General features: G+C 42.2%; 1 protein-coding gene and 3 long non-coding RNA genes across 6 annotated transcripts; 2 read left to right on the top strand and 2 right to left on the bottom strand.

Moving 5' to 3' along the window:
• Positions 1-1,859: 1,859 nt before the first annotated feature.
• LOC147327182 (uncharacterized) lies at positions 1,860-5,443 on the bottom strand. Of its 2 annotated transcripts, XR_015129827.1 has the most exons (4): positions 4,827-5,443; positions 2,459-2,549; positions 2,285-2,342; positions 1,860-2,159 (listed from the first exon to the last, which is right to left on the bottom strand). It is a non-coding gene; the product is annotated as an uncharacterized LOC147327182 (long non-coding RNA). The 2 variants fall into 2 exon arrangements; XR_015129826.1 differs by lacking the exon at positions 4,827-5,443 and having other exon boundaries at positions 2,459-3,961.
• Positions 5,444-6,468: 1,025 nt separating this feature from the next.
• Positions 6,469-8,202, top strand: LOC147327183 (uncharacterized). The gene is made up of 3 exons (XR_015129830.1): positions 6,469-6,686; positions 7,474-7,631; positions 8,090-8,202. It is a non-coding gene; the product is annotated as an uncharacterized LOC147327183 (long non-coding RNA).
• Positions 6,798-10,938, bottom strand: LOC147327184 (uncharacterized). 2 transcript variants are annotated; one of them, XR_015129829.1, is made up of 5 exons: positions 10,821-10,938; positions 10,158-10,328; positions 9,931-10,064; positions 7,068-7,610; positions 6,798-6,894 (listed from the first exon to the last, which is right to left on the bottom strand). It is a non-coding gene; the product is annotated as an uncharacterized LOC147327184 (long non-coding RNA). The 2 variants fall into 2 exon arrangements; XR_015129828.1 differs by having other exon boundaries at positions 9,931-10,328.
• LOC147327185 (uncharacterized) lies at positions 10,872-17,787 on the top strand. Its single transcript, XM_086294818.1, has 6 exons — positions 10,872-11,126; positions 11,590-11,729; positions 11,907-12,161; positions 12,273-12,509; positions 12,622-12,747; positions 14,106-17,787. The coding sequence occupies exons 4-6, from the start codon at positions 12,313-12,315 to the stop codon at positions 14,140-14,142; spliced, it is 360 nt and encodes a 119-aa protein (XP_086150944.1). The 5' UTR covers positions 10,872-11,126; positions 11,590-11,729; positions 11,907-12,161; positions 12,273-12,312; the 3' UTR covers positions 14,143-17,787.
• Positions 17,788-19,628: the final 1,841 nt, after the last annotated feature.

Here is a 19,628-nt window from a genome sequence, read left to right on the forward strand (position 1 = left end):
AGAACCCAGCCGGCCTCATGTTTCGTCAGCTGGGGGTTCGGGTGAACCCAGCCGGCCTCATGTTTCGTCAGCTGGGGGTTCGGGTGAACCCAGCCGGCCTCATGTTTCGTCAGCTGGGGGTTCGGGTGAACCCAGCCGGCCTCATGTTTCGTCAGCTGGGGGTTCGGGAGAACCCAGCCGGCCTCAGGTTTCGTCTGCTGGGGGTTCGGGAGAACCCGTCCGGCCTCAGGTTTCGTCTGCTGGGGGTTCGGGAGAACCCGTCCGGCCTCAGGTTTCGTCTGCTGGGGGTTCGGGAGAACCCGTCCGGCCTCAGGTTTCGTCTGCTGGGGGTTCGGGAGAACCCGTCCGGCCTCAAGCCACGTCTGCTGGAGGGCCCGAGAGAACCCGTCCAGCCTCAAGCCACGTCTGCTGGAGGGCCCGAGAGAACCCGTCCAGCCTCAAGCCACGTCTGCTGGGGGGCCCGAGGAGCCCACCCAGCACCACGCCTCGTTAGCTGAGGGTCCTGGAGGACCCAGCCAGCATATCCTCACATCTGCTGGCGGTCCGGGGAAGTTTGTTCAGCTACCATCTGCTGAATCATCCCCTGTGACTCCTACACCGTTGCCTGCATCCACATCACCGCCTGCAGCATTCACGCCACCGCCTACAGCATTCACATCATCACCATTTGCATCACCGCCTGCAGCGTCGCTGCCGTCAGGTTCCGCAGCCGTCCCGCTGCCGTCAGGTTCCGCAGCCGTCCCGCTGCCGTCAGGTTCCGCAGCCGTCCCGCTGCCGTCATCCACGCCTGGTCCGGCCTCCGCGTCTTCAGCCTCGCCTGGTCCGGCCTCCGCGTCTTCAGCCTCGCCTGGTCCTGCGGTTGCCACACCGCCGTCAGAGCCAGCTCGACCTGTTCCGCCTAGCCTCTGCCGGCCATTTTCCAGGCCTATAAGGTGGCCTCATGGCCTTCGGGGACGGCCTCCGGAAAAGGTTTGTCGCCGCTGCTGGCATCGCGGCTGCCCTCCGGACCTGCTCAGTGGCCGCCACTGCCTTCCAAGTGGTCGGCCTCCGGAACTGTTCGCCCGTCGCCGCCGTTGCCGTGTGCACGGTCGGCCCCCTGAACTTGTCGTGGACTCTAGAGCTCCTTGTTTTTTGTTTGGTCTCTGTCCCTCCGTCCTGGACCCCCTCCACCCGCCCTGGCCTGGTGCTTTGTGCTTTTTTTGTTTGGGGCTGTCGGGAGCCAGCCCTTTGAGGGGGGGTACTGTCACGGTTCTGGGTCCGTTGGACCCAGTATTTTGAGTTTATTATGTTTTGGTTCACTTTTGCATCATGGATTATTCTTTGTTTCTCTGGTACTTTGTGTTTCAGTTTAAGCCCTGTGTTTTCCCATGCCCAGTGTTGCGTCGTACCCTCAGATTATGCCTGTGTGTTTTTGGTTTCGGTGTTCAGTCCTCACTTCATGTTTTGTTTTCTGGCCAGCAATAAAGCTGAGGTTTTTGAGTTGCATTCCGTTTTCCGAGTCCTGCATTTGGATCCTCCTCTCTGCCTGCCCGCACACAGAGCCCTGACAGTCTCAGCTGTGTCAAACATATCGCTCACTCTACCCACTGTCTGCCACACTGCACCGAAGTAAGAGACAGAAAGCATTAAAGGATGAACTGCTGAAATGAATAACAGAAGATTGACATTATTTTTTTGTATAAATGATACCATTAAACAAAAGCATCTCGGTGTCTTTCATAGTGGGCACAAACATTTCTGTAAATTAATAGAAATTGTTGATCATTTTGATTATGGAGCAAAGCACAGAAAAAGAACTCCCAGTACTGTCTCTGTATTTTTTTTTTTTTTTTTTTATATTTATTTAGAGTATAAGCTCAGATTTCTTTGTAATGACATTAGATTGGCTGACTGTGGAAAAACACCACAGGCTGCTCAGCGCAGGTTTCATACATGAAGAAGAAGACATTTTAAATTGTGGCAGTCTTTGTTTTATTAAGCAAACATTTTAGTTTTAATGGTCTAACACACAAAAGGGCTGTTTGTGACACTTGAACTGAACACCTGCTGTAACCTGACTGGACTTGACACCAGCTGTTCCTGCTCCTCCTTGTCATCTGTCTGTGCTGCAGTCAGAGCCTTTGACGATTCATCGGGATTCAGTCAGGATGAGAGTATACCTAATGAAGAGAGATTAAATGCTCAGACTGAAACAGCTTCACTCATAAAACATGTGCATGTATTTCATAATAAGTCATTTGCTGAGTGGCATTTGCGCCAACTCCAATAATGCAAATAAACAAACCTCAGTCATCTCTACAGGTTCATTTGGTTCAGTTTTTAAGATGATGCGCTTCTTCCTCCTGGATATAATAAAAAAAAAAAAACAACTTTAGTATAAATGTTATGAACTTTCAACTTTCAAGCTAAGGGTCTAATGGGAAAATAAAAGAGGGGTAAAGTGTTTGTATTGTTTTACCTCGTCAACAGACTCAAGACAAGCAGAGGAATCAGGATCAGGACCACCAGAGTCAGCCTGATGATATTCATGATTATTATTTTGGATTTCCCTAAAACAGAGACAAATACATGGCAGAGATTTCTCAGCAGTGAGATTAGATTGTTTGCCAGGTGATGCTATTAGTTATTTATTGTCATAATCCACTCATACAAACGTTTTTCCTTTAAAATGAATGAATAAATAACTATTTATCTTATCTCCAGCTGAACATATCTAAAATATTTTAGGAAACAACAAAATGGGCACGGAGTCACTTTAATTAAAGGTCAGAAAATAGAGCAAGTGCAATCATATAAATATCTTGGGACCATAATAAATGAAAAACTGAACTTTGATCAAAATTGCAAATCAGTTTGTAAAAAGGGTCACCAGCACCTTTATTGCCTTAGGAAACTTGTTCATTTCCACATTGACCAAAAAATTTTAACTTTGTTTTATCGTTCTTTTATTGAGTCTGTTTTATCCTTTTGTTTGGTGGCATGGTTTGCTCAGACCTCTGTCACAGAGAAAAACTCTTTAAATCAGATAGTGAGATGGTCCAGTCGTCTGATAGGTGAGCCACACAGTGGCGTGTCTAGAAAATTTTTGTTGGGGGGGCCAGGTAGGGGCACAGATTTGGAGAAGGGTGGCAGATTTAATTGGCAGATAATGTTTAAAAAAAAAAAAATTCTACCAACCCTTAACCATAATTCAATAATCCTATAAACCTAATAACCAAATGCACTTTTAACTCTTAATAGAATGAGATTTTACCACTCCGGTGCAAAGTTTTTAGATACTGCGTTGATAAAGTACAAGAGATACAATCAGTGCTTTGTCAGTGTTTACTCAGCATTCAAGGACAGCAATATTTGCATAGTATTTTTACTGACATATAGTGCACATATGTTTTGGGCAAAAACATTTTTGAATATTAAAATACGAACATTTGTAACAAACAATTGACAAATTAGCCAATGCCAATGCAAAACTTTATCTGCCTGTTAAAAAAAGAAGATAATCTTCTCACAAACTGGTGTTTGATTTTGAAACAGGAAAAAAGTGGGGAAACAAATGAAAAGACTAACATTTGAATAAAACCTGAAAGCAAGTAAATACTTTCTATGCTGCCTTATGGTAAACTTTGGTAATATTGATAAAGAACAACACTGGCTGATGATGAAATACAGTCAGCTGGCATGGTGACACTGCCAGTATAACCTGCAGGGCTGGACTGGGACAAAAAAATTGGGCATTTTCACTACAGACCGACCCACCAGGTAGTAAAGCCATAAAGACTTTGACTGAAAACAAACGCTGTTGTGACAGTGATGTACAGTCTTGTTGGTATATGTATGATTTCTATACATTTTACGTCAGATAAAAACTTTGGTTGTAAGATTTAGATAATTATTTAATAAAAGCTAGGTTTTTTAAATGAGAATAAGAAAGAAAAGTATTTCTTTGTGCCCCCCTCTCCCTGTTAATGCCCTGCCTGGCCCCCTGGCAAAACTTTGCTAGACCCGCCCCTGCACAGTTACCAGCTGTCTGCTACATAAAAAAGGATCCTGGTGTTATTTGTCTCTCAGAAACAGTTCATAACTTCCCTTCTACTCATTCATGTCACCTGTTTCTCCATCACCTGTTCAGCTCTGATGATTCAGTAAGGACATCTCCTGGTTTCATCTTCATGTTTACCTCTCACCACATATCCAAACCGATATCATGACCAGCAGCTTTACAGCTGTGGCTCCAGCAAACATCAGCTGATACTAGAAAGTAATATTAAATACATTCTAACAACAGCTGATCAAGCTTAAACGTGCTGCTGTTGTTTAGCGCAACATCCGCTGGTTTCCTCTTTCTGGCGCAAAGTGGGCGATAAACAAACAAGAGAGAAAAGCCGATCAGCTGATCATTGATCAGTTTCATGATTAAAGTAGCAACAGGAGAGGGAGGGGAGAGAATGAGAGAAGAAGAGGCAGCTGTGCAGCGTAACGACAGAATAACTCCAGCTTTGTGTCTTTTTCCATTCTAGCTAAAGTCCAGGACAAACTGCGTCTCTTCTCAGCTCAATACCAAACGTGTAATATTTTCTCTGAATGAGGGACCATTCCATTTTTTAAGGAGCCGTTGGCAACTCTACTAACTAACCTTATGAATAAAATAAAGTTCACTATCAGTAACATCATAGCACCCACCCAGCTGTATAAAAACTCCATCAAGCTGGCTAAAACGCAGTATGAGTTATTGCAACTGACAGTAAAAAGTCAGCAACATGAAAATAAACTCCACCTAAACTTAGTTTATATCTGACCCAGATAGACTGCAGCTCATAACTTCTTACCTGAAGTTCAGTTCACCTGACACTCGGACTGGTGGCTGCCTCGGGTCTCTCCTCCTGCCTCCCCTTCCCTCATCCACCTGCTGGCCTCTGTGGAAGCCCCGCCATAGCCACCACCAAACAACGGAGTTATTTCTACACATCGACCTGCATCTGGCCAATCCACCACCTCTCATTGTTCATGCCGTTACAAAAAAAATAAAAAATAAGTCACTGGGGATATGCCCGGTATGCCCGATGGCCAGTCCAGCTATGTTAACCTGCAACCAAATCTGCAGCTCCATACAGCAATGTTACGACTTAGATTATATCTTATAACTCATAACTCTTATGTTAGCTGCCCTCAGTAGCATACTGTCTGAAATATTCCACAGCTGCAATAATTCTTTAAGTGTTATTTTTTCCTTGGGATTCTAATTTCACCGAAGTTTACTAAACTCAAACTTAATATTACTTACCGGGACATTTATTCTGTCCTCATTTTCTTTCACCGAAGAATTGTTTCCTGCAGTGACGTCTTTCGTGCTTGGCTCTCCTACCTTTGCTAACCTGATGCACATAGAGCAGAAGCCGATGCTGCATTCACTTACACTCGGATATCTGAGCGTCACCGTGAAAACATAATCGGACATTTGATATTTGATTGAATTTTATTGTTTTGCCTTTGGGGTGGCACCTGGGGTGGCCAGTCTGGTTGGGGGGGTGGCCTGTGCCCCCCCAGGCCACCCCGCTGGACACGCCATTGTTTACACTACATTCAGTCATCCACCCATTCACACACTGGTGATGGCACGTCACATTGTAGCTGCACTGACAGAGGCGAGGCTGCCAGTGTTCTAGATTAACTGGATTTGGTTTAACTGGTTTTGTTGTTGTGATTTGGTGCTATATTATAGATATATGATAATAATAAAACTGATTTGAATTCAGTAGTTTATTGAAATTAGCCTTCACATTTTCTTCTGTTAATAACTGTTGAAGATGTAATATCTTCTTTTTCTGTTTTTCTTTCTTTGTGGGGGAAGCAGACGCCAAGCCTGACCAAAAGCACATCGTGGATAAACCACAACACCAATATGAAGATTTTTCTTGCTACAAACTCTAGATAATCTCTCACATGAATTTTCTACAGTGATGTATTCTCAAATCTCAAGCGAGTAAGCTGAATCTGAACCCTGTCTCCTCTCGTTACACTGAGTGACTCAGAAACCTGCTTCCCCGGCCTGACTCCCCTTTTCCCCCACACCACATCTGTATATAGTTTTTTATAGTTGTGTATATAGTTTTTTAGTTGGCGGTGGACCGGCGCCCATTGCGGTGGAAGATCTGGATATGTGTGGGATGAGGTATGAAGTTATTACACCGTCAGTTTCATTACCCTGGGCAGCAATGTTTGTTGGAAGTACTTATGTTTTTGTTTTGTTTTTTCTTTTAATGTATTTTTTTCAGGAGCAGCTAACGCAGGGCATTGTGCCTGTAAGCAATCCCCCCCTCCTCAGGGGGCAACACAACAAAGTAAACCCCATCCCTCACCCCCGCCCAGCCCCAACCCACAGCACAACTGATCAGGTAAACTGACTTCTCAACTGATCAGTTGTACTGTCTCTTGTCCCCCGGGGGGCAAGCACAGAGCTAGCCCCATCCCTCACCCCACCCCAGTCCAAACAAACTTTAGATAATCTCTCACATGGATTTTCATTTCTGCCCCCAACCACCCCCACTATCCCACCTGGGGGGGGGGGGGGGGGATCCCTCGCACCGGCCCAGCCCAACCCCACATCGACAGCCCAGAAGGACGAAGGAAAAGAAGGCAGCAGGTCCAGAGAGAATCTGCTGCAGGACTGTGCAGAACAGCTTTGTCAGGTGATCCTGTACATCTTACATATTTCTCTCATATTTCATCTTGTGTCAGTACCAAAGAATATTTCCTAATAGTCATAGTGTGTGTGTGTGTGTGTGTGTGTGTGTGTGTGTGTTCTTATATCTTATATATCAGAGAGTGAGTGTGTTTGGACTCGCCTTCTAATTTAATGGTTTTCTTCTTCATGACGATTTACATTGTAGATTGTATCTGAAAGAATCAAAACTTTGAATGAACACATATAGTATTATGTAGTAAACAAAGAAAGTGTGAAATAACTCAAATAATGTTTATTGTATAGTCTTCAAAATAGCCACCCTTTGCTTTGATCACTGCTTTGCACACTCTTGGCGTTCTCTCAATGAGCTTCATGAGGTCGTCACCTGAAATGGTTTTCCAACAGTCTTGAAGGAGTTCGCAGAGACGCTGAGCACTTGTTGGCCCTTTTGCCTTCACTCTGCGTCCATTTCTTCCAAAATCGTCTGGATTGGGTTTAGGTCAGGTGACTGTAGAGGCCAGGCCATCTGACGCAGCACACCATCACTTTCCTTGGCCACACATAGATGTGTTTGGGGTCATTGTGCTGTTGAAAAAGTTATGATGATCCAACTGCAGAGAGATCAAAGTTACTGTTTTTGTAGAATTGGAAAGTAAGCAATGTGCTTCCTTTGAGGTAGTACAGCACGAGTTGTGTGTACAGAAAGTGAGAACATTAAGCTTCTTCCTCATTACCGCACTTGACCTTGAACTGTGTCAGTATTGACTCTTTCAATCCTCTCGCTTTGGTAGGTGAGAAGCCCAGAACTAAGGCTGCCAACATCCAGAGACTGGTGACTCCTCATGCGCTGCAGCGCAAGCGCCGCCGCATGGCTCTCAAGAGACAGTGCACCCAGAAGATCAAGGAGGAGGCCTCGGAGTACACCAAGCTGCTGGCCAAGAGGATGAAGGTATGTGTTAATCTAGGCCTTTATTCTTAACCAGCTGCTGAGAATCAAAGATCACACTAGTCTGCTTTTGTCGTGTAGCTGAACACTACATTTATTTCTAGTGGTTCAGATCAATGAAGATAATGTGACAAATACATTTCTGGCAGGTGTGATATTTCCACGAGTGTTGGAGCGGCTGTATTACATCAAGTGCATTGTGTCTAACAACATATTGTAATTAATTTCCTGACCTTAAATATACTTTTAAGTTGTGATTTAATCGTGAGTCACTTGAAATTTAAAGTACCGGACTGTGTTTTTCAGCAGTGTAGTTCTGAGTTGCCTTGCATGATATAGCTGTAATGGCATTCGGCCGATTATGGGTTGAAAACCTTCAAGGAGCACCTGATGGTGAAATGTTAAGGAGACAAAGTTGGACATGTGGGAGCTGTTTGACTGACACGCATTTGTTCTTGTAGACAGGAGGCCAAGGAGAAGCGCCAGGAACAGATCGCCATGAGGCGCCGCCTTCATTCTCTGAGGGCGTCCACATCCAAGTCAGAGTCAGAAGTGAAACGGAATCAAATAAAGTCATGTTTTGCTGAAACAGTGTTGTGCAGTTGTCAGTTATTTTCTCTTCCACATATCCCCCCATGAAGAGACGCATTAGATGATTTTTGTCAGCCCCTTGTGTGTCTACATGAATGTGTATGCAACGGAAACTTTTAGTTAGTGGTGGATAATCTAGAGATACAGCAACAGCCTCAGGTCAGTCGTTGCTATTATGGAGTACTGCAATAGTACTTTTATTTTTTTGATTCTTTGGTATGAGTGAATTCTGGTTCACACTCCGAGCCAGTTGGTGGCGGTAATGGACCACATCGTTGTTTGACAACTGGCAAAACACAGAAAAGGAGGAGGAGGTAACCAATGAGAGGAAATTGTACAAAAAATGGTAAATGGCCTGTATTTGTATAGCGCTTTACTAGTCCCTAAGGACCCCAAAGTGTTTTACACATTCAGTCATCCACCCATTCACACACTGGTGATGCCAAGCTACATCGTAGCCATCCTGGGGCGCACTGACAGAGGCGAGGCTGCCGGACACTGGCGCCACCGGGCCCTCTGACGACCACCAGTAGGCAGCGGGTGAAGTGTCTTGCCCAAGGACACAACGGCCGAGCCGGGGCTCGAACCGGCAACTTTCCAATTACAAGACAAACTGCCAACTCTTGAACCACGATTGCCCAAGACTAAGAGGGGCAGAGGTTTTAGTTGTAGGATCTGGTGTAGAAACCCACTCCCTAACAACACAAGGCTGACGAGACCAGTAATTTTGACCATGGCCTTGGATTGCAGGACAGAACTGTCTTCTGCTGCTAGTCTGCTGCTGCTGCCTTGGAGGAAAAATAAATCTGTGTACCCTATTTTAAGTGTGGGTGTGTTGGTTTTCCTGATGGTCACCATTAAAACTTGTTGCTTTCTTGCACGCAGGCAAGTGACCCACTTAACGTGTTAATGAGCAGTTAAGCAGGTGCACCTAAGTTACCTGATTTTGGTCATTAGGCGTTTTAAAAAGTATTACTGCCATTTGTGGCTTTTTCTGGTGGTAAATTGAATTTATTTGCCACAGACAGTGACTAAATCCAATTTACTCCTAACCCCACTGGCCCTGACGTGAACCTACTTTTAAACTACAGTTAATGGTTATTTTGTCCAAATACAGTAATTACACTGTGTACGAATTTTTTAAACCACAGCTCCATGGTCCCAAAGTCCAACAACCCTACTGGCAACTTTTAATTGGAAAAGGGAGGAGAAGTCAAATGTATTATTATTCACATATTACACAGACTGTGCTGACTGGACAGGCTCAGTGCAGTTCCTGGATTATTTTCAAGCATCATTAAAGTTACAGCATGTAAACTCTCACCATTCTTATCTGTCCTTATTAAAGTCCATAAGCTGAACTACGGTAGCTCTGCTAACTCTGGTAATTCTGACTGTAAATCTTTCCTTAATCTCTTTATTTGCTATTTCGACACATGAAGTTACAAAAATGTACTTTGGTAGACAAAAAGAAAACCTTTGTAGACTTTTTGGAGTAACTTTTCATAATGTGGAACTTTAGTCTTGAATTTTCAAAAGTGAACTTTTGGCTTCTAGTTATGTTGCCACCGGAAATATTTTGTCAACACTGAGAAGTCAAATCATTAATGGTGTGTGGTCAGCCACAGGTGATGGTGTGGCTGTCTTAGTTCTCTTTCTGTACCAGAACTTTAAAAAACTGACCAGGAAGAATGTAACTATAATACTGAACCTGAAGTATGATCCTCCCACCAACCAAGCGGCGCCACTGGTAGCTGTGGGTTCCCCACCTCCTGCTGAACTCAAACAACCAGTCCAGAGACAGACTCTGATGTAGCATCACTTTCATCGCTCACTCCTGAACTCCTGTGAACCATAATGAGTGTGGCCTCTCTAAACATCAGTGACTAAGAAAACTTTTCAGTTTGTTATCATTTGAGTTATTTATTAATGACTCACTTAACTCAGTTAATATGTTACAGGTCACTGTTTAAGGAAAGTCAGAGTAGGGTAGTTTCAACGGGTGGAGAGGCGTGTAACGCTCATCGTGCCAGTGCAGCTTATCCTACAGAAATGTTTCCAAAGCGAGGACGATGGCTTCATGTTTCAGCATGCTGTGGACATTCAGACCTGAGAGAGAAAATATGACAAATAAACTGAGTTTTAAAGAAGAGATTTGTTACATATAACACTTAAAACCCTGAGCTTTTTATGAACTGTTTAATCACGTCATACTGGGCTCTTTTTCTGCCACTTTTTTTATTCGTATAAAAGCCATTTCCGCTGTGTTGGGTGTAATATAGCCAAACTTGCCACCCGGTTTCGTTTTTGTAAAAAATTCAAAATTTCAGTCTGATTTTCTTACATCAGCCTAACACGGCTTAGGAGCAAAAATACTCACACTTGACACCCTAGGGACCGTTTTGCGCCCCATTGAAACCCATTATAAACGCTATTTTTCACGGCAAAAAAATTACGGTCAAATCGATCGTGATCGGTAATGCTTCCGTTTCCGTTTGCAGTAGTGGCCTTAGAGTTGTAATTTTTTTATTTGTCCACCGGGTGGCGCCCTTGCTCCACATTTGACCCCGGGCTGGAAAACAGCGGGCTGCTTAAACAGACCTGCGGGAAACGAAGCCTCATTTCCGGCGTGCAGCAGCGCCTTCGCCCGCTGATCGGGCGGGACCATTTTCAGCCCCTAGGACCGTTTGAGGGTGCATTTTTTTTTAATCAACAGGAAATGACGTATTTGTTGTGACGTGGTACCGGACGTGTGTGTTGGAAAAAGGGGTCCGACGCAACATGCCCCGGTGATCGTCGCGACTTATGCCGGGGAAAGACACTTCTTTCGGCTTAGAGGAGCAACATTGGCCGCCTGGAGACCATTTTCTGCTCCTGCAAAAAAAATAAAAGGCGATCGAAATGAAGGTTGGTGCCAATCTTTAGTACATCTAAAGGCCTAATTATAATAACAATCAAATATTACTTCAAATGTTGTTTTTTTTTTTATATTTCGTTTTGTTTTGGGGGGCTAAAAAAACGGTGCGCTCATGTAATTAAACTGCGATTAAAAGGGTTAAAACCCCCGAAATATAATTAAAACTTTACATGAATATTTCAGGGAGAAGTAGTTTTAAAAGACTGGCTAATTTAAAGTGGAAAAAAATATGAATATATAATCTTTTTATAGCATTTTTCGGGCGTGGCAGAAAACGGTCCCCAGGGTGACGAACGTAAGTTTTTTAAAGTATGACGTGAGGGTTAAACTGTGCCAAAACCAACCCTTTGGTCTGATAAAGTATGTATTTTGTATTCACGCTTCTCTTATAAAGTAATTTGTGGCTGTCGTCAGTGAAAATTGCTCTCTAAATAAATATTATTTTATTTAAAGGAATTTGTGATATTGGCCAGGGTTTTCTCTTTGAAAACTCAGAAGGAGGTGACGAAGTCCAGCTGGCCACAGGATGTGGCATTAGGGCTCTAGGCCAGCCTGTTGATCACATCAGCAGCATTTATGCTCTTTGACATCAGGTAAGCATATTGATATGCTACATGTTACACTTGAACATAAGTTAAAAGAGAGCCTCTGTTCCACAATTTGACTGTTATTGGATATCATTTTTAGCTTCCTGGCTTTTCATTACTTAACAATTTCTTTCCTGATTTTATTTTATTTATGTATTTTTATTTGACCTTTCTCAACTTTAGTGCCAAACATGCTGAAATCTTCAAAGAGTTTGTGCAGTTCACTGACTCAGAGACTCTGAAGATACTCCAATACTGTGCAACCAGGTGGCTCAGCTTGCTGACTTGCATAAAGCGGGTGCTCAACCAGTGGGATGCACTGCAGGCCAGTATGAGGATGTGGAGAAGCCTGGTTAGGTGAAGATGCTGGCAGAGCATTTAACCAGCAAGAAGACAAAGTTCTTCTTCCAGGTTCTGAAGCCACTGGCAGAGTTCAAGGTTATGTTTCAGCTCAGCCAGCCCAGCAAAAGATAAACTTTAATAATTGTGATAATAAATAAAGCTGTTCTCATAATTTTTCAAAACTGATAATCCGTCTTGTGTTTCTAGGCTGAAGGAGTGATGGTCCATAGGCTACCCAAGGAGGGAGATGACCGGCCTGGTGAGAAGATTGATGGGAAGATTTCTCACTGCCAGCCTTATTGCTGACGTCCCACTGAAGGACATCAAGTTCATGGATGCCAGCCTACAGTTGCCAGGCAAAGAACTCTTTCTTGCAGTAGCTGCACAAAGCCTCTTGGAGGACAACATGGATGAACTTTACTCTTCTGTCCCAATGATGATCCAGTAAGCATTATGATTATTGTGTTGTCCAAATAAGCTTACCTCCTAAGAGCTAACTGACTGATAATCCATCATACAATGCCTGTAATCATTGATCCGATCATGTGTCACAAAGCAGTGAGAGACTTCTTTGTATCTGTGACCACAAAGATGATGACTGCATCCCCCCTCGACAACATCATCCTCCAAAGCCTGACCGTGTTGGATCCAGCGTCACGGCATCAATTTTCTCCAAACTCAGGTACATCCCCTTTTTTAATTGATGGTGGTAGTTGTTTAATAATCAACTTCAGAAGTTACAGAGTATAATAATAGAGCAAGCAATTATATCTCCAGCTCACTTGTGCTTAATTTGCTCATTTTCATGTGCAGTCATAGAGCTAGGGAAAAGTCTGCTGCAGCTGCGGTTGGGCCTGGATAGACTTAGGGAAGAATTAGTGGAGTACCAGGTGCTTGGCAGGGAAGATCTTCTTCAGGAAGCAAGGATTGACAGGGTTTGGGCCATGCTAGGGAGAGATGGGAGATTCCAGACTCTGGTGCATTTGATGAAGGCACTATTGTGTGTGGCACACAGCAAGGCATCATCAGAGAGGGTGTTCAGCATGGTTAGAAAGATGGTGACACAGAATAGAACAAGGATGGACAATTCAACCCATAACTCACTTCTTCCAAGTAAATTAAATTTCACAGGTGCTGCCCACACCTGTGCTGCTTCAAGGGGTGTGCTTCTGGCTGCGAAGCATTGCAGCTTCAAATACAACCATGTGTAGAGGAGTGTTGATGTTATGGATATTGTTATAGTTAGGGACGAGTATCCCCAGTTCTGCTTATGTATATAACTGTATCAGTTGTTGTATAGGATGTTTCTGTTGAACCATCACTACCATCTGTTGCACAGGTACTGGACAGCTGTTTAATTTAACTTCTTTTGTCCGATAAATAAACACTGTAAAATTCAAGTGACTCACGGACCGGTAGGGGCTGGAGCGCTGGGTCAGGGTTAAGAGTAGAGTGCTTCATCACAGTGTTAAAATCAGATGCTGGAGAAGTTCATGGGGAAGTTTATTATACAATGATTTGATTTCAGTTCAGTACAGTTTTATTAATGCAGCACCATTTAACAACAACAGTCACTTCACAGTATTTTCTGTTAACCTGTTGTCTGCTGGGAACAAGGCTCACCGTATAACCACAGAGGTAGACTGCATCAAGGTCTAATGTTCATGTCTAAAAATATTCACTCGAAAAAAACCCTGTAAAGTAGCAGGGAGCTACAGAGAGTTTAAGGAGTCTAAAAGCAAAAATAAGCTCAGTGCAAAAAGTCGAGCAACACAACATGTACCATAAAAAGACAGAGTATTGCAGATAGATGTGAACTCTGTGGGAGGTGTAACCAGACAGACAAAGCGACTCACTGATCCAGTCACAGACTTATGACCTTCATGATCCAAGCAATTCAAATTCAGTCAAGTATGAGTGAAGCACCCCAAACACCTGATGCTTACCTATTTAACTGATTCCATTAAAGTGGAGATTGAATATCTTGTATATTTCCAATCTTTCTAAGCCCTCTTCTGTTCTGTGACTTCTCTCTTCCAGAGTGGGTTCCCCAGTGAATACTTTCACTTCTTCTTGAACTCAGTGGAAATGATGACTGTAGAATTAACCTCGCCTGTGGATGCTGTTATGTCCTGCAATCCAGATGAGAAGATGGTGTTGAACAAAGGCAGCTATGACTCCACCAGCTCCAGGTTCTCTAACCCAAGTTACTCTGAGCTTTGTAGCCTCCTCCTATCTCCTCACTGACTGCTGGGAATCTGAAGCCCTGTGCGGCTGACACGCCTTATGGCCCTGTTGGTACTCGGGGTGAAGGAATAAGCACAGAACAGGAACAACTGGTACACGTGTTATTGTTAGCTGTGCTCTTTTTATTCCAGCTGGTGAGGGATCCACAGCCTGTAGCAGCCTCACACACCTTTTATCACTGCCTCCTCCTCATGTCCTCGCAGGGCCTGTCTGCACACTGTTATATCATGAGTAATAATTGAAAAGAAGTCTATATACATAAAAAAACGTGTGTGCGCACACACACAACTACATATGTGATATTTAGAGTCACGTTTAATTTAGATAAAGTAGTTTTTTAGCCTTAGACACAAACAGTGAAGGGCAGAAAGTGAGACCATTTTCACTAAGACAAGAATTCAAATGAACACTTATTTGTTTCTACTTTTGCAAGCTATAAAATTATGGCTCCTCTGACGAGACTCCTCTCTCCTGTCCCCAGGACAGTAAAAATCTTCATGAGTGAAGACGACATTGACTTTAGAGCTGGAATATAAAGTAGACCCCAATATTTCGCTTCACATAAACATCGTCATTTATTCCCTCTTACTGTGGCTGTTTTTCTTCCACCATGATAAAATCACACTTCATGCAGAGCTCTGTCTCTGAGGAAGAGTTTCCCATCTAAAAATCAGTTTTCTGCATTATTCTCTTGCTTATTACCCACCAGTCCAACGTTGTTTGCAGCACTGTCGGACGCTGTTTAATTGTATTTATAATGCACACACAAAGAAGTGTGTGTGTTCCTTACAGAGAGTTACTTACTGGCACTACTCCCTGTGCCAGCTGCTCCTGAAAAAATACATTAAAAAAAACATAAGTACTTCCAACAAACATTGCTGCCCAGGTCAATGAAACTGACGGTGTAATAACTTCATGCCTCATCCCACACATACCCGGATCCTCCACCGCAGCTGGTGGTGATCCCGCTCCCCCGGTGCGGGCTGCCTCTCCCAGCCCTTGCGATACTGGTGATATCTGCAGACATGAGAAAAACCAGTGAGCAAACATGTAACTATCACATCAATGTGAATCTGATGGGTGTGATCACTGCAGCCTGGATCCCTGAAATGAAAATTCATGTGAGAGATTATCTAAAGTTTGTAGAAAGAAAAATCTTCATATTGGTGTTGTGGTTTATTGCTGACTTACATGACAACCCTTTAGCCGGGCTTGTCTGCTTCCCCCACAAAGAAAGAAGGAAAAAAAAAGGAACTTCTTCAACCGTTATTCACAGAAGAAGAAGTGAGCTAGAGCTTGAGAAAAAATGTTAGTCATTTAAATAGTGTCTTACAAACACTGCAAGACGCAGAGGCCAACCTAAACATTTAAAGTTTAAAAACATTACCTAGTCAGAGTCGCTGTCATCAAGTGAAAGGTTAAAAGGCCTTTCCCAGAAGCGTCTGACTCCAAAAGAACCTGAGGATGTTGGAGGGCAACAGAACGTGTCATCACTTACCTTGCACCTGTTTGCACTTACCTCTTCAGTGCAGATGTCTTCTCTGCTTCTCTTTGCTGAGGGGGTGAGAGCTGAGGTTGAAGGAGAAGGTTCATGAGAAGAGGGGGAGGATGAGAAAAGGATATACTCACCATACTCACCTTCACTGACATGCTGGGTATCAGAGTCATCCAGGATCCTGATGACCTCAGGAAGGCCTCCTTCTGCGGGACGCTCAACCACGTAGTCGAGACGACCTGTGAGGAAACAAGTTTAAAATAACATTAAGAATGTAACAAACATCAAGTGCTAAAGGAACAGAGCTACATCTGTTAGTTTGAGCAGATGATGAGAGAAACGCATTTTAGGCTACATTTATGTCAGACTGAATGACACTTCTACTTGTTCACATCATTAAGTGAAGCATCCATTTTTAATAGAAGAGCTTCAAATCACTGCAGCGCGGATCCCTGAAATGAGAATTCATGTGAGAGGTTTTCTAAAGTTTGTAGCAAGAAAAAATCTTCATATTGGTGTTGTGGTTTATTGCGTGGTTATGAGTTCCACGATGACCCTTTAGTCGGGCTTGTCTGCTTCCCCCACAAAGAAAGAAAAACAGAAAAAGAAGATATTACATGTTCAACAGTTATTAACAGAAGATAATGTGAAGGCTAATTTCAATAAACTACTGAATTCAAATCAGTTTTATTATTATCATATAGCTATAATATAGCACCAAATCACAACAACCGTCCCCTGTTGTTATATAAACATATTTGTAAATCACCTTGTTGGTTCCAAAGTTCATCCTTTTAGTTAGGGGCATTTTTATTGATTGAATGATAAAGATCTTATTCATATGTGAGTGTCTTGATGACACAAATACTTTAAGAAAGGTCAGGTACAAGGACTGAATGGAAATGAGTGAACAAGCAGCCAAGTCCAGTAAAAAGCCTGGAGAACTATTTGTATGAGATGTCATGGCTGAAGGCCAAACCAGATAAACGGATTCAATTGCAAATACAAACAGAGGCATTGGTAAATGTGATTACAAAACTTTATTTACAAACAGAAATAACACAACTAAAACTATATAAACAAATAAAAAACTATATACATAGAGCCGCGGCAGGAATCACTGTCCCGGGAGTCACTGTAACGAGAGGAGACAGGGTTCAGATTCAGCTTACTCGCTTGAGACTTAAGAACACATCACTATACAAGATTCATGTGAGAGATTATCTAAAGTTTGTTGGAAGAAAAATCTTCATATTAGTGTTGTGGTTTATTGCTGAGTTCCACGATGTGCTTTTGGTCAGGCTTGGTGTCTGCTTCCCCCACAAAGAAAGAAAAACAGAAAAAGAAGATATTACATAATTAGCAAGCGAATAATGCAGAAAACAGAGATTGGAGATGGGGAAACTGTTCTCTGAGTCCACTGAGAGAGAGCTGTGCAGGAAGTGTGAGTTTATCGTGGTGGAAACAAAACAGCAAAGGTAAGAGGGAATTAATGACGATATTTATCAAATGTGAAGAGGTCGGAGAGTGATGAAACCTATCAGGAGCCTCTAGAATCATAATTCAGCATTATTGCAGGTGTGAGTCTCAAACAGAAGTGGCAGTCCTTTTAATTTTTGATCCACTACGTTTTGTAACTTGACCACCGGGTCGGCTTTCTCTACCGAGGGGGGGATCACTGCAGCGCGGATCCCTGAAATAAAAATTCATGTGAGAGATTATCTAAAGTTTGTAGAAAGAAAAATCTTCATATTGGTGTTGTGGTTTATTGCTGACTTACACGACGACCCTTTAATCGGGCTTGTCTGCTTCCCCCACAAAGAAAGGAAAAAAAAATAAAGATATTACTTCTTCAACAGTTATTAACAGAAGATAATGTGAAGGCCAATTTCAATAAACTGCTGAATTCAAATCAGTTTTATTATCATCATATAGCTGTAATATAGCACCAAATCACAACAACATTCCCCTGTTGTTATATAAACATATTTGTTATATAAACACAAATATATATATATATATATATATATATATATATATATATAAGTATATATAGCTGTACATTTGCATATGGTTTGATGTGTTACTCTATAAAAGCAAACATGTAACAAATTGTAAGGAAGAGTTTATGATGGATAGGGCCTAAACTGGAAGAAAAAGTGTGTTATTAAATATTGAAAAGGGGGCAGGATTAAATAAGATTATGCTTCTTCCTACTGCTTTTTGAACATTTAAGTTATTTATAATTATTATTTTGTTTTCCTTATATTTTGTATTCTTTGACTCTTTTTTTTCTGTTGTTGTTTTACTATTTTAACATGTTCAAAGTAAATATACAATACCAGCTGTTCACTGTCTATAATAAAGACAGTGAACAGTTAATAGTTAGTATTCCCATGTACTCATATTATATTATGATTATATTAATGTAGCACCAGGTTCTGTAAACTTGTAACAAAACTATCTGGTAGAAACTGAGTACATTTCAGAGCCCTCAGTACTTTGACTTAAATAAAGATGTTGAATCAGTACTTCACAGTACTTTAAATATCAAGCATTTTTAAATACTTATTAAGTACAAGTATCTGCACTTCTTCATAAGGACAAAGTGTCAGTATTTTGTCGCCTCTGTTGACAGACAGTGTTAATCTCTCTGTTTTGTGTCACATGTCAGATCAATGTGGGGATATTTCACTTTTTCTGACACAGAACATAAGTGTTTATCTGCTTGGCTCCACTGATCTGAAAATGGGTTCGTTAAACACTTTTGTTCTTTCAAACAGTTTCAAAAATGCCTCCAAAGAGAAACGTACAGAACCTTTTGGTTTCCATTTCCTCGTCTCTTCTAAAAGACAAATGACAGACGAGTGAAGTCAAATGAAATGGGTTTGATTCTTTCCTCTGACTTTTCTCTCTTAAAGACAAACAGCTGATGTGACAGTACTCACATCATTATTGAATGTTTTCAGTCCATAAATGCAATGATCAGATTGTCAGTGTTACACCTGTTACCACTTGTAACAGGTGTAACACTTGTACCACAGCTGTTCATTTTGCTGATGTTTTGATTCAAACTTGATCTTTATTTAAAGTGAAAACAGAGTTTCTGATGAATTGTGTTGTAACAACTGTTGTTGTGCAAGATGCTGCAGAAACACTGAAAAGCACCACAATAAACCAACTCTGCCAACCACAAGTGTAATATGTGTAGTATGTAACACACACAGAGCAACCCTCTGATGTCTTTTCTGAAGCTGCCGTGTGTATTAACCAGTTTGCATTTTCAATATTCATGTGTAACTTGATAATCTGCAAACGTGCATTTGTTGAATTTGTCTGCAATAAAAAGTCGAATCTGTCTCGTCATGCTTCTTCTGTCAATATCAAGAGACGGGCAGAGCTCTATTCTCTACTCTATGCTATCAAGGTTATTATGTACACTGTGTTTAGTCAGCAGATCATACGGGCACCTACACACACATTTAAACTATAATGAATATGCAAAGAAGATAACCAGGAATTAGCTTTCACAGTTCATGTGTGCTTTTCTCAGCACTCGTGGTTCAGACCACGCTCATCTTTAACTCTGACCTCATTTTGAGCTCAGCTCTAATTCTGTAAAGTGTTGTGAGTCCATCTCACACACTTGTATCACATCAAAAAAATTTGTTCACAGATTGAAAAAGGCTTCCTGCCACAGAGAGCATCTCCTGGATGACTAAGACGTTGTAAAGAATATCAGACACGCTGTCACTGCTGGTAAAACTGCAGCTTTGCTGTCTTGAAGTTGTATCCACTTGCATCTGGTTAACCATGTATGC

This window comes from Aulonocara sp. 'chitande type north' Nkhata Bay, linkage group LG6 (genome assembly GCF_057382095.1).
Source record: "Aulonocara sp. 'chitande type north' Nkhata Bay isolate Kocher_YH1m ecotype deep benthic linkage group LG6, A_spYH_male_GT1.1, whole genome shotgun sequence".
NCBI classification, from domain to species: Eukaryota; Metazoa; Chordata; class Actinopteri; order Cichliformes; family Cichlidae; genus Aulonocara; species Aulonocara sp. 'chitande type north' Nkhata Bay.